Raw genomic sequence first — 13,766 nt, 5'->3', positions numbered from 1 at the left:
CTTGATGGGGAGGAGGCGGAGAGGATCCAGAGACGAGTGACCAAGATGATAGAAGGTCTGTGGAATGAACCTTATGAGAACAGGTTGAAGATTTGTGGGTTGCAAAAATTGGTTGATAGGTGGAAAAGGGGAGATATGATTGAGACATTCAAATTACTGAAGGGTTTCTATAGGATTAATCCAGAAGATATTTTTGAGAATAGGATTGGTGGTGGGAGGACTAGGGGCTATACATGGAAGCTGGGCAAGAGTGTGGTTAGCAGGGGTGTTAGAACTAGGGTTTATACTTTTAGAGTGGTGAATGAGTGGAATAAGCTGCCAGAGTCTGTTGTGGGTGCTATGACCGTGAATGAGTTCAAGGCGAGGTATGATAGATACTGTGTGAATGTCGAATAGTTGCTCTTGACATGATGTTAGGGTCTCCCTCGATGAGTCCGTCGACTCCTTGGAGTTGCCCGAGATAATAATAATAATAATATTGTACGGCTTATGTCCAGGTATTTTCTTTTTTGTGTAGCTCCAATGTTTATAGATAATGCTGCGTTGCACCAAAACGTGTTCAAAGCAACTAATTTCCAAAAGAAATATGAAAATAATTAATCCTCCAAAAGTCCTGTTAAAAAATCTGAAATGTTTATACAGTACTTTCTTTGGAGCTTCGTTATGTGGATGAATAAAAACATTTGAGACCTAGAGTACCGGAGAAAACAAAAGTGTGTTGGGAATGAGATGTCTCAATTTGCAGAATATTTTCCCCCCTACAGTTAAAATATTAACATATTTATTACGATAAAATATATTTATTATTTGAATAACAATATGTTGGGCTTCACTGTTTAAGAAAAGAAAAAAAAAATGCTAACGATATTTGAAACTGTGAAACTGAAAAGCAATATTACTTTCTTCCAGATATCTCTTTCTCTATACACTTATAGTTTTTCCTTGAAGTATCTCTGTGCACTTATTTTGTTTCTTCAAGCAGAAAAATGCGAAAGGTTAAATAAAGGCCTAGATGAGCGAGCCTCGTTTTAGTTGGCTGTCTTGCCACCGTTATTTTGGGTTATTATGTTTGAGTTTGAATTCGGTAGGGTGTGTCTTTCACGTGTAGTAATTGGGATACGCTTCGTATAGCAACTTGCCCATTCATATTGATCTTACTTAGCAAATTTAATACGATGAGATGGGCTGCTTATATTCGAAATCTCGTCGGAATTCTTTAAAAAAATTACAAGCAGATGGTTCTGATAAAAAAACGTATTCATGGTAGGTAGTAGCCACGCTTCTGTATTTTATTCACAGGATGTCTATATAAATCCTTCTTGGGGTGGCCCCGTCTTCCCCCTATATTTTATGCATTTTGATGGAGGGGGGGGGGGAAGAGGTAAGGAATGTATGTTCATCACCCTTTGAACCACTTTACTGAGAAAACTGATACTCTTGAAAATAAACAATTAGACATAAACAAGACTCGACTTGGCAGAAACAGTCTGAATGACCATTCGAGTGCCGTGGATGTTGTTGATTATTTTAAAAAAAATGTCCCCAAAAATCCCAGATATCAGAATTGACAATTCCTATACTTGGCAATGGTTACTGCGATCATGCCATGCCCTCTTTTCACAACTTGTCATCATGCCTGTGTGTTCGAAAGGGATTAATGTTGCTATTTATCGTCAAAATTGTTTATGGATTTTACTAAGATATGTCCTTATTGCATTACAAAAATGTTATTTATAATGCTGTGATTTCATTGGATATTACAGCTGTTTCATTACTTTCCACAAGCACGTTTTTAAACTCTAAATGTTGGCATTTTTTTCTCCTAAGTGCTTAGATATTTTATCATCATTAGCTTTAACTTTTATTTTAAATTTATAATCAAGGCCTATTAGAGAATCTACTTTTACCTGAAATTTGCACTGGCTATTAAATTCTGTTAAAGTTGTTTATTCTGTGACTAAGGAAAACAGCCCTTAGTCCTGCACATGTTACCAGGAGTTCAGCTCTCAGATTAATTAACTTGCTGCTTATTATGCATCTCCTTTTCCCCTCCTGTCAGTCTTACAGAAAATGCTTTGCACATTTTGGAATAAAGTCATTCACCTTTGGCTTAGTAGAATCAAAAAGACAAAATTTGATGCTTACAAAGTACAGAATGTCCAACCATTTCCTGGAGAAATTTGAAATTGAATAAAAATTAACCATAATGATTAAATGCAATAGATGAGTTTAATGCGTTATGAATTGCATATCTCACAGAATATTAATTTCATGTGTATTAATTTAAATTTTTATCTCCAAGATATCTTCCAGTAAGTGGAAATTGACACTAAAGAAAAATCTTAGTGTGTGTGCGTGCATGTGTCCATCCTGGTTTGGAGAAACCCAGTTGGACACATTCAAGTCCAGCATAATTTCATGAAAATGTTTCAGAAGGATCTGCCATTGAGAATATTGGTCCACAGATAATACCAAAGTTAATGGAAAATGGTAGTGTATCAAATAAGGAATGATCTGGATGACTTGAGCCCTCAAATGCTAAGGTTAGATATGTGCATCAGCCATTTAAGCAGAGGCCAAGAAAAGTAAACTGCGTCAGACATCTTCAGCTTCCCTATTCTACAGTTTGTAAAATGTTACATAGCTGTATGCTTGCAAAGTATAGCTCATTTAGGTACTTCAGTCAGCAAATAAAGCTTAATGCCAACACTTTGCAGTGTATATGTTTGAATGGTTGGATAGTGACCAACAATTTTTGCAATGTATAATATTTTCTGATAAATCAACATGTATTAGTCAGTGATTCTTCACAGTATGAGAATTTGTATGAGCAACAACCTGTAATGAAAGTTGAGAAAGTGTTTAAATCTGTGTGTGTTATATAATGTTTTTTTATATAATGCTGTCATTGAATTTTCTTTACTGATACCCATAATCTTATGGGTATCAGTAAATAGAAAGATTTTAACTATTTTAATCGATAACATCCAAGTACAGTCCAAGAAAATTGAACTGCATCAGAATTTATTTATATGAGAAAAATTTTTCAAAAACTCATTTAATGTTAAAAAAAAAAGTATTTTGTTTATCATGAAGTTGAAGAAATGAAGGATAATGACTTTGAAAGAATGTTGAATAGTATTGAAAATATAGGGTGGAAATTCTTTCATGTCTTTAAAAACTCAGTGCCCTTTAATTTAAAATTTTAGTATCACTAAAATTTGTCCATTTGTAACTGCTGTAACTATCAAGGCATGTAGCAGCACTTTGAAAATAGAGGTACTGTTATTGATCATGTCAAAATCTTTTTATATCAGAGAATGCTGCAATACAACACTCAGCTTGCTAGTGCTCTTACCAGCACTCAGACAACTCTGAATCTCATCTTGTGAATTGTAGTATTATGTTGTAGCTATAAAACAAATGCAGACTGCTTTTGAGTGCACAAGGTTTGTTTACATGTGTTAAGTAGCAACCCCAAATGATCATGTAACAGATTTTTATTTCTGTTTAATATATTATTATTATTATTATTATTATTATTATTATTATTATTACGGGTATCTCCATGGAGTCAGTAGACTCATCGCGGGAGACCCAAACTAGCAAAACAATATCTGTCATATCTCTTCTTGAATTCATTTACAGATGAAGAGCTCACAACAAAGTCAGGCAATGAATTCCACTCATTCACCACCCTCCAGGCAAAAAACCTTGTTCTGACACCTTTGTTAACCACACTCTTCTTTAATTTCCAGAGATGACCTCTTGTTCTTCCATCACTATCACACAGCTGAAACATTTCCCCTGCATCAATCCTATAAAAACCTTTTAGTAATTTGAATGTTTCTATCATATCCCCTCTTCTTCGCCTATCAACCAATCTCTGCAATCCACAAGCTCTCAATCTTTCAATGTAGGGAGCATTTTTTATATCACTCACCAACTTGGTCACTCTTCTCTGAACCCTCTCCACAGCCTCCTCATCTCCAAGGAATCCAGGTGACCAGACCTGAGCACAGTAATCCAAATGTGGAAGTATCAATGCTTTATAAAAGGGAATAATAACCTCTTTATCTCTGGATGTCAGTGTGTTCCTCAACAACCAAGTAATCCTATGTGCAATCTTGGACACCTTAGCAATGTGTCCTCTGAACTTCATCTCCTTATCTACCAATACCCCTAAGTCCCTAGCCTCATCAATCTCTTGGAGTACCTTTCCATCTATGTAGTACACAGCTGGTAATCTTTTAATCCCAAAATGCAAGACTTTACACTTTTCCACATTGAACTGACATCCATTTTCTTTTGCCCATTTTACCAGCTTATTTAAATCCTCCTGCAAACTTTCAACATCAGCTTGATTTTTTATTGCACTACACAACTTTGCATCATCAGCAAACAACTGAATATCTCCCTTTAAGCCGTTTCCTATATCATTTATATACAAATTAAACAACATTGGCCCAAGCACAGAGCCCTGAGGCACACCACTGGTCACCTGCCTCATTCTGGACTCGGCTCCTCCATACACCACCTTATGGTATCTCTCCCTGAGCCATTCTCTTATCCATATCACCAATTTAATATCAATTCCCATCTGCTCCAATTTGCGTAACAGTGTTCTATGGGGTATCCTGTCAAAAGCCTTAGCAAAATCCAGAAGTACCACTGTGTAGCCAGTTCCTTTGTCCAACTCTGATGTTATTCTGTTATGGATAGTTAATAGATTGCTAAGGCAGGATCTACCTTTAACAAAACCATGTTGGCCTCTATAGAGTATCATATCCTGATCCACCCATTCTTGAATTTTGTCTTTAACCAACTTTTCCAATACTTTTACCACTACTCCTGAGATGGTGATTGGTCTGTAATTCAATACTGCAGTTTTAGAGCCACCCTTATGCAAAGGAACCACTTTGCCTAACTTCCACTCCCTAGGGACCATACCAGAGTTCAAACTTAAATTAAATATCCAGGTAAGAGGGGTTGACAATTCATTTGCACATTCACGCAACACCCGAGCTGATATTCCATCTAAGCCTACCGCAGTGTTTGCATTTAAGTTCCGCAATATATTTAATACCTCTGATTCTTTAGCTTCAATTCTCACATTAGGTATTGCTATAGGTATAGAGATATCCTCACTTGGGTGATAGACTTTTGAGAAGTGATCACTCAGTAACTCGACTATTACATCTGATTTTGTCACCTCAATACCATCAGCACCCACTAAGGTTATCCTTCCGAAGTCATTCTTCCTCTTACTTGCCACATAGCGGAAGAACTCTTTGGGATTACCCTTGATCTCTTTGGCTAAGGTCTTCTCATAATCTGATTTAGCTTTTCTTACTATGCTGGTAACCTTCCTAGCTTGAGCCTTGTACTGCTCATGGGTGTCCTGATCACCCTTCTCCTTGTAAGTTCTCCATAACATTTTCTTTTTTTGTAGTTCAAGCTTGATACTACTGCTCATCCATCTAATGCCTGCCTTGTTTGACCTCCTGACCATGGGGACACAATCTGATATTGCTTTCCTCAGATACCCGCTGATTTTATCCCAAGCACTGCTAACATCTTTCCCTTGCAATATGTTCTGCCATGGGATGGCTGCAAGCTCACTCCGAAGCTTGTTATAATTGCCTAACCTGTAGTTCCGTACATACCCCTTTTTAATAGAAAAATCCACAGATTTTGCAACCTCCCAAGTCAATACCACATGATCGCTTTCACCAACTGGAGGTAACGAGGTCACCTTACTTATGCATATAACCTCTGAACCAATAACCAGGTCCAACACTCTCACACCACGTGTCCCTTCAGTTACGTGCTGTTTCAAGTAATTATCTCGTAGCAGATGTATGAACTCCATTTCCTTTTTGCTACGTGATATTTCCTCCTTCCAATTGATATCACCATAATTAAAATCCCCCATAATAATCACTAAGCCTTCACTCATTGCACTAAGTTGCTGATGCATGAATTCAATATCTCCCCCTGTACTCCCTGGCCTATAGCAGCATCCAACTGTATATTTGGTTGCGTTGGTCACTATTTCGCACCAGACTGCCTCAAATGAACTCTCATTCACATGTCTATCATCATGATATACTACTTTCTTTGGCTGCAACACATCAGCTATCATCAACAGTACTCCTCCTCCTGTTCTATCTTCTCTATCCTCCCTGAAAATACTGTACCCATCACATTCAATTCCAGTGACCACATCTTCTGCTGACAGCCAAGTTTCACTAATGCCTACAACTTTTGGTGAGATTTCACTGACTAATGCCAAAAATTCTTCTCTCTTATTTCTAATGCTTCTAGCATTGGTATACAAAAATTGCAGATTCCCTCTAGATCTTGTACCGGCTTTAGAACTGATATATAAGTCACTAACTACCGTAGTCCTATGCCGATTTTTTTCCCCTCTCTTCTGCAATTTATTCTGCCTATAAGGATCAATAAATACACAATCAGTGCTAAAGTTTCTCTCTCTTACACTCAACCTTTTCAATATTAGTTTCCCTGCCCAATAACTTCAACCTGTTCAGAAAACAATAACTTCTTCAATCTCTTATGTCCTTCCATGTTAAGATGCAGTCCATCTCTAGCATACAACTGCCTTTTTCCTTCAAACACACTCCAAACATCAACAAACTCCAGACCTCTTTTTCTGCACATTCTTGCAATCATATCATTCATTATCATTGCTCGTCTACTTAACTCGTAATTGTCAAAACGAGGCAGCACACACACTATTCTCCCATTGACACTTTTCCTCTTCACAATATCTAATAATGTTCTTAAATCTTTTCCTACCCGATTTATACTACCTCTCAGGTCATTCGTACCCACCATAACTATCATCTTGTCTGTTTCATGCCCTCTCTTTATTGCTAAAGCCACTCTTTCTATTGTACCATCAGCCAAGCACTCCTCATGCATACCACTCTCCATACCCTTAATCATAGAATCACCATATATTTTACCACTATTAACTTCATTCAAGTTCACACTCATGGACTCATTCTCTACACTATTCAGCATGACTCTCCCAGCTTCATTACTCAACTCTCTATTACTTACCCCCCCACTCTCACTACATCTCATTTCTTCTTGGCCACTTGTGGTTTTATTATGTTGACTCCCAATCACTCCCATACTATTTATTACTGAATCATTCACCAAAGACTCACCTATATGTAATCCTGTTCTAGTTACTTCAGCTAAAGTAATCTCTATAGTCCTAATTTCTCTGTTTAACACATTAAACTCAGCTTTAACTTCCAGTATCTCCTTACCGATCACTTCCACTTCCTCATGAAGAAGATGAAGGTCATTTTTCATTTTCATAAACTCCCGCCGAAGTTCTTCCGCTACGGTCCCGATGTCAGCTTCCATTCCTAAACGCTCCAGCCTATCCCGACACTTCTCACATACGTCGACATTTTCTTTCTTTTCATTTTGCCAGACCGACCACAGATCCTTCACATTTTTCGGTGCATACATGTAGCAGTTTCCGCAACGCATCCATTGCGAAAAATCTAACGCTGAGCCAGCCTTTCGTGTAGTAGTAGAAGTCCTGCGCGCCGCTGACGTACGTTTCTTGTTGGACGCCATCTTTACACGTTGATATAGTGAAACAAACGGCAGTGAAAACATATCTGGATTCTCTATGAGAATCAAATATTTGATATCATTTTCAAACTTAGAATCTGCTATAAGACTAGTGTTCCATCATCACGATATTGTGTGACTGATGGATGATGAATGTTCTACTTTCATTATAAATTGGAAGGCATCATTATTAGATGAAAGTTTTATGTAATTCTCAACTTCATCTGATTAAACAGAAGGAATTCAAGTGTTCCATAGCACATTTGGAAGAACAACAGGACATTGTGCCCTTCAATTGGAAAAGACTTGCATTTGATTCTTGTCATAACAAAAAATCTTTGTATGGACTTTTTCAATTGAAGGTCAGTTAGCTGATCTCATATGGAAGTAGAAGGGTTTTTCCCCTCCCCAAAACTAAGGTTTTTCATCCCACATACAAATTGGCTGAGAACATGTTCAATTTACAGAAAAGAAATACTGTTGTTGGTGGTATTGGATGATAGGTTGCATTGATAGTGGGAGATCATTGGATAATTAAGTAGTAAGAGAGATGTGTGTAGTGGAGTATAGTGCCATCCAGCGATGAGTCCTCAGACTCCTTGGAAGTATCACATAATAATAAAATGATTGTGGTAGAAATTTCAGTTGTTCTTAACAATCTGAACTGCATGGATTCATCATTGAACTTCTAGGAATTAAAATTTCTGTTTTAAAATATAAACAAAATTCTAGCCTTGTATTTAGAAACAAAGAATGGAATTTCTTATTGCTGTGACATAATGCCAGCTGTTTTTTTTTTTTTTTTTTTAGTCGAATGAATCAATTTCATGAGTTGTAAAATTGTCTTTTATTTATGGAATCTTCAAACAAAAGCATAAAAGCAGTTTTGTTGCAAAATAGTGATGAAGTATTTCATTTCTCTTTCCCTGTGCCTTGATAAAGCATTTGACAAAAACGGTGGCCTTACATTTTATTATTATTATTATTATTATTATTCAGGCCTCCAAGGAGTCAAAAGACTCGTCGAGGGAGGTCCTTCCTAAGACATAAAGTCTGTCAAGACTCAAGACTCATTGAGGGGAGGCCCCCCCCCCTGAGAAACACAAAGTCTATCATACCACTCTTTAAACTCACTGACCGTTCTCGCTCCCACCACTCCATCAGGCAATGCAATTTCAGTACCTAACTTCAAGATTTCTAAAAATCTTAAAACAAATTATTATTATTATTATGTGACACCTCCAAGGAGTCCAAAGACTCATCAAGGGAAGGCACCTACTCTACAACTCTGTCTCCTCCACTTAATCCACCAACTATACAGCAAATCATAACTACTATCATCATCTACACCAGTGGTCACCAAAGTGGTTGATATCGACCCCCAGGGGTCGATATAACATTGTTAGGGGTCGATAGAAAAATATAAGACATCATTGTACGGGTAATATTTAATTCAGTTAACTTAGATTACCTCCATCCTGAATGACAACGCAATTAAGAGTAAATCGTAGGAACAGTGACATGAATAAGACCTGTAAACTGGAGCAAGGTCATGAAAATAGTTATGGAGGCCAATGAAGTAGGCCAAAATGACGTATTTACCAATAAACTGATGTCTGTGGTTCCCGCCCGGCCAGCGCGGTGGGAGCGAGATGGCAACATGTGCGCAGTTGCTTATTTACTTATACTTACACGTATTCGATTCCAGTCTCATTTTTACCATCGACATAAAAGTGAGCATTAATGTTCTAAAATTCATCAACATACATACATATAATTCAATCGTTATTCATTCACGAACTAAACTTCTCTATGTTAAAGAATTGAGAAGGGCTGGTAGTAATACCAGTGATATTACTAGTGATTGTAGTAGTAATAGTAATATAATAATATATACTATATTATACATACAATAAACACTGTAACTATAAAATAAACAATTAAAAACTCACATAAGCGTCTTTTTCGCTTGTCCTATTATAATTATGTAATAGTAAAATAGAGGGGGTCGATAAAACATCAAGAAACTCTTGAGGGGGTCAACGGTCAAAGAAGTTTGGCGACCCCTGATCTACACCAACACCATCTACATTTTTGTCTGTAAATTGTGTATTCTCAAGGCCAATTAGTTTGTATGCAGAATGAAAGACTTGAGTTTCTGGGTGAAAAAAACCTAGCTGCTGCCATATGAGATCAGCTAACCCACCTTCAATTGAAAAAAAAACATATAAAGATTCCTCTCGTCATGATGAGAATCAAACTTGGGCCTTTTCAAATGAAGGGCACAACATACTGTCATTCTTCCGATTGCGCTGTGGAGGCAGGCACTCCATGGAGTCAAAAGACTCATTGTAGGAGATCCACTCTATTCATTAACACAATACCTATCATACATCTTAATCTTGAGGAAAGTATTTATAGAACCTCAAATTAAGGATGTATTGTATTAAAAGATTGAAGAATTTGAAAAGTCTTGCAAAAATAAAACTAGAAATGGTACCACTGTTTGGGCAAGATGTCACTGAGATTTGTTTCTTTCTTGAAAATTATGGTGCATTGACAAATATAGGTAATTGTTTCATTAGGATATCATCTTATTATCTTTAGCATGAGTCTCATCCACAGAAGGTTGTAAACTCTTGCACATTTACTACTTTTGGGCAGACTCGGGGTCATACAGTCTGAGACTGCATGTATTACGGCTTAAGTGCTAGGAGGACGTGTTGGAGGTTTAATGGAATATTTACAGCACTAGGAAAGGATCTCATCAGTGTGTTGCCCACTGATGAGACCTCAATAAAGGTTGAAACCAGTCTAGGTAGTGACCCTTCCCATAATGCATAGCATTTTACATGTCCATAAGGATATGTGCTTTGCATTATGGGATACTAAGGCAAGTGATGTGAAGTCATTAGCTTCTTTATACGAGTTGCCCAGTCCTGAAAATAGTTCAGGCACAAACTTTGTTTGCTTACACTTGGATAAAGGATTAAACCAAGAATATAATTTCTTGGCATGTTTAATTTATAGATAGAGGGAAGCACCATGGGTCTCTAACCCCCTTCCCCCATCTCACTCCCTCTTGCCAACTTTTACATGGAAAATTTTGAAAAACGAGCCATAGACTCAGCCCCTCTCAAACCTATCCAGCTAAGATATGTAGATGATGTGTTCTCTATTTGGACTCATTGCCCAAATACATTAGACTCCTTCCTCAGTTACCGCAATAGCCTACATTCACGAATCCAGTTTACGATGGAAAAGGAAAATAACAATAGTTTACCCTTCCTAGACACCTTAATAACATGCCTTCCTAATGGCAACCTTTCCTTCACTGTATATAGAAAACCTACTCACACAGGCAGATACATGAATTCAGAAACTTTCCTACAACCATCCCCTCTTATCAATACGGGTTATTAAAACTCTAACCAATAGATCCCATAATCTTTGTTCCGGTGGAAGCTCTCTTTCAACTGAACTCAACCACATACACAATATCCTTCCTTTCCAATGGCAGGGATTACTCAAAAATAATGGACCACTGCTGTTTAATTTGTTCATTAACGATATAGGGATGGAACTGAGAGCAACGGTTCATTTGTTTGCTGATGATGCAAAGTTGGGTAGGGCAGTAGTGAATGCAGAAGATGTCAAAATTTTGCAGGATGATTTGGATAGATTGGAGGTCTGGGTTAAGGAGAATGGATGTCAATTTAATATGGCAAAATGTAAGGTTATGCATTTTATAGTGAAAAGATTAGCAGCAGTATATCACATTGGTGGAACTATACTCCAGGAGATTGATGAGGGCAGGGACTTGGGAGTGTTGGTGGATAGGGAGTTGAAGTTTAGGGGGAACATTGCAAAAGTGGCTAAATCAGCTCATCAAATCACTTGGATGCTGAAGAATACTTTGACGAGTAGAGATAAGCAAGTTATTATTCCTCTGTATCGAGCCTTGATAAGACCCCCATCTCGACTACTGTGCCCAGATCTGGTCACCTAGGTTTCTTCTTGATGGGGAGGAGGTTGAGAGGATCCAGAGGCGAGTGAACAAGATGATAGCAGGTCTATGGAATGAACCTTATGAAAACAGGTTGAAGATTTGTGGGTTGCAGAAATTGGTTGATAGGCAGAAAAGGGGAGATATGATTGAGACATTCAAGTTGCTGAAGGGTTTCTATAGGATTAATTCAGAGGATATTTTTAAGAACAGGACTGGTGGTGGGAGGACTAGGGGCCATCCATGGAAGCTGGGCAAGAGTGTGGTTAGTAAGGGTGTTGGAGCTGGGATTTTTACTTTTAGAGTGGTGAATGAGTGGTATAAGCTGCCAGAGTCTGTTGTGGGTGCTATGACAGTAAATGAGTCCAAGGCAAAGTATGATAGATACTGTGTGAATGTCGAATAGTTGTGATGGACATGATGTTTAGGGGTCTCCCTCGATGAGTCTAAGGACTCCTTGGGGTCGCCCTTAATAATAATAACAATCAGTTCCTCCTCCTCCATTCCTCAGCCATTGCTTCAGAAGGATTTCAGAAATTCCATCACCATCCCCTACATCCATGGCATATTAGAAAAAATAGCCAGGTCTTTAAAAAAGTACAACCTCTACGCAGCTTTTAAATCCCACCAGAAACTTGTTACTCTTATCTGGTCTACCAAAGATCAGCTTCCTCAGAGCATATAAAGTACCCTGTTCAAAGTCTCTGTTGTCTGTCCAAAGCAAGCTGGCTTACTTTTGACAGACAGGTAGATCCGCAACCGTTTGTTTAGAAGAACACAAATCGTACATCTGCAATCACAACTATGATCAATCTGGCTTTGGAGTTTGTGGGTTGTATCCAATACCCATGTATTGGATACAACCCACAAGATCTCCTGGAAGAAAACCACCATGGTCCACCATAGTAAATTCAAAAAGAAAAGATTCTTTTTAGAATCTGTAGTGGCACTCAGAAATCAACCAAATTGAAATAAATATGAATACATAAAACTTCCTAAAATTTGGGAAACAATAAATGTCAGAGGTCCCACTTTACATCCTAGGCCACCTACAAATACTCATAGAAGGCACACCACATAGATAGGACTTTAGTCACCCATGTGTTTCATTTAGTATTGTGTTGTCTTTTTGTGTGTTACAAATTCTTTCCTAATATCTTCATTTTTAATGATTCAGCCATTAATGTCATCTGTTCACTCCCATAATCTTTCTCAGAATTCTCATATCTGTGGTCTCCAGTCCTCGATCAACTGTTATCTCAGATCCATAAGATAAAATCCGTTTGAACACTGTCCTGTATATAGCTGTTTTGACTAATTTCTCTCTTAATATTCAATATAAATATATTTTGACTCTCTACCATACCAGCTTTGCTTATTATGTTGTCTGTTTCCATATTTAATTTTCCATCTTCCCTAAAAATTATGCCTAACTAGCTGAAATGTTTTATTTATTCTATAAGTTTTCCATTCAGGATGCAGCTGATGTTTTCATTGTTCCTGCTTATTTTCAGTCTTGTCTTTTTATTGCTGATTTTTGTATGAATTTGGTTATGGTAGTTATTCAGTTCAATTGATACTGGATTTAGTGAAGAGCGTAACATAATTTACATGGAGTAAAGAGCTGAGATTATCATCTCCAGTTTTAATATGTCCCAATGCCACTTTCCTTCATATATAATGAATAGCAGAAAAAGTTTGTACCCTTATCTCACATGATTTCCCATCAAACATCAAGGTATCGGATATGTTTTAATAACCTTTCTTCTCTTCTCTTCTCCTGAGCTCTTTTCCTGTGTTCTTGATTGCTAATGATCTTAATTCTATTATCTTCACTTTTAATAATTATTCTACCATTGGTGCTACGTGTTCACTTATTTAACCAAGTTCTTATATCTGTGAGTTAAAACATAAATAAAATTTAATAAATTTATTAAATTAAATGAATAAAATTGTTTGAACACACAATATATATGGAGGCTGTTCAATAAGTTATAAGACTATATTTATACAGAAAACAGATTACCTTTATTATTATTATTATTATTATTATTATTCCTGATACCTCCAAGGAGTCCGCAGACTCATCGTGGGAAGACATCTACAACTGTCTCTGCACCTAACCTCTACTACGAATCAT

The 13,766-nt window shown here is 37.2% G+C and overlaps 1 protein-coding gene across 1 annotated transcript in view; it reads left to right on the top strand.

Annotated features, from left to right (window-relative positions):
• Positions 1–1,137: 1,137 nt before the first annotated feature.
• LOC150108635 (protein XRP2-like) overlaps positions 1,138–13,766 on the top strand; it is a 122,698-nt gene continuing 110,069 nt past the window's right edge. Inside the window, exon 1 of the mRNA XM_090416093.1 lies at positions 1,138–1,263. Coding sequence (XP_090272219.1) covers positions 1,181–1,263 — 83 coding nt within the window. The 5' untranslated portion in view covers positions 1,138–1,180. The remainder of the gene's footprint in view (positions 1,264–13,766) is intronic.

The sequence above is a fragment of the Typopeltis vanoorti genome, chromosome 3 (assembly GCF_054136105.1).
Source record: "Typopeltis vanoorti isolate ZY-2024b chromosome 3, IOZ_Tvanoo_1.0, whole genome shotgun sequence".
NCBI classification, from domain to species: domain Eukaryota; kingdom Metazoa; phylum Arthropoda; class Arachnida; order Uropygi; family Thelyphonidae; genus Typopeltis; species Typopeltis vanoorti.
Note: the sequence above shows the minus strand (reverse complement) of the source record. Positions and strands in the feature narration are given on the sequence as shown.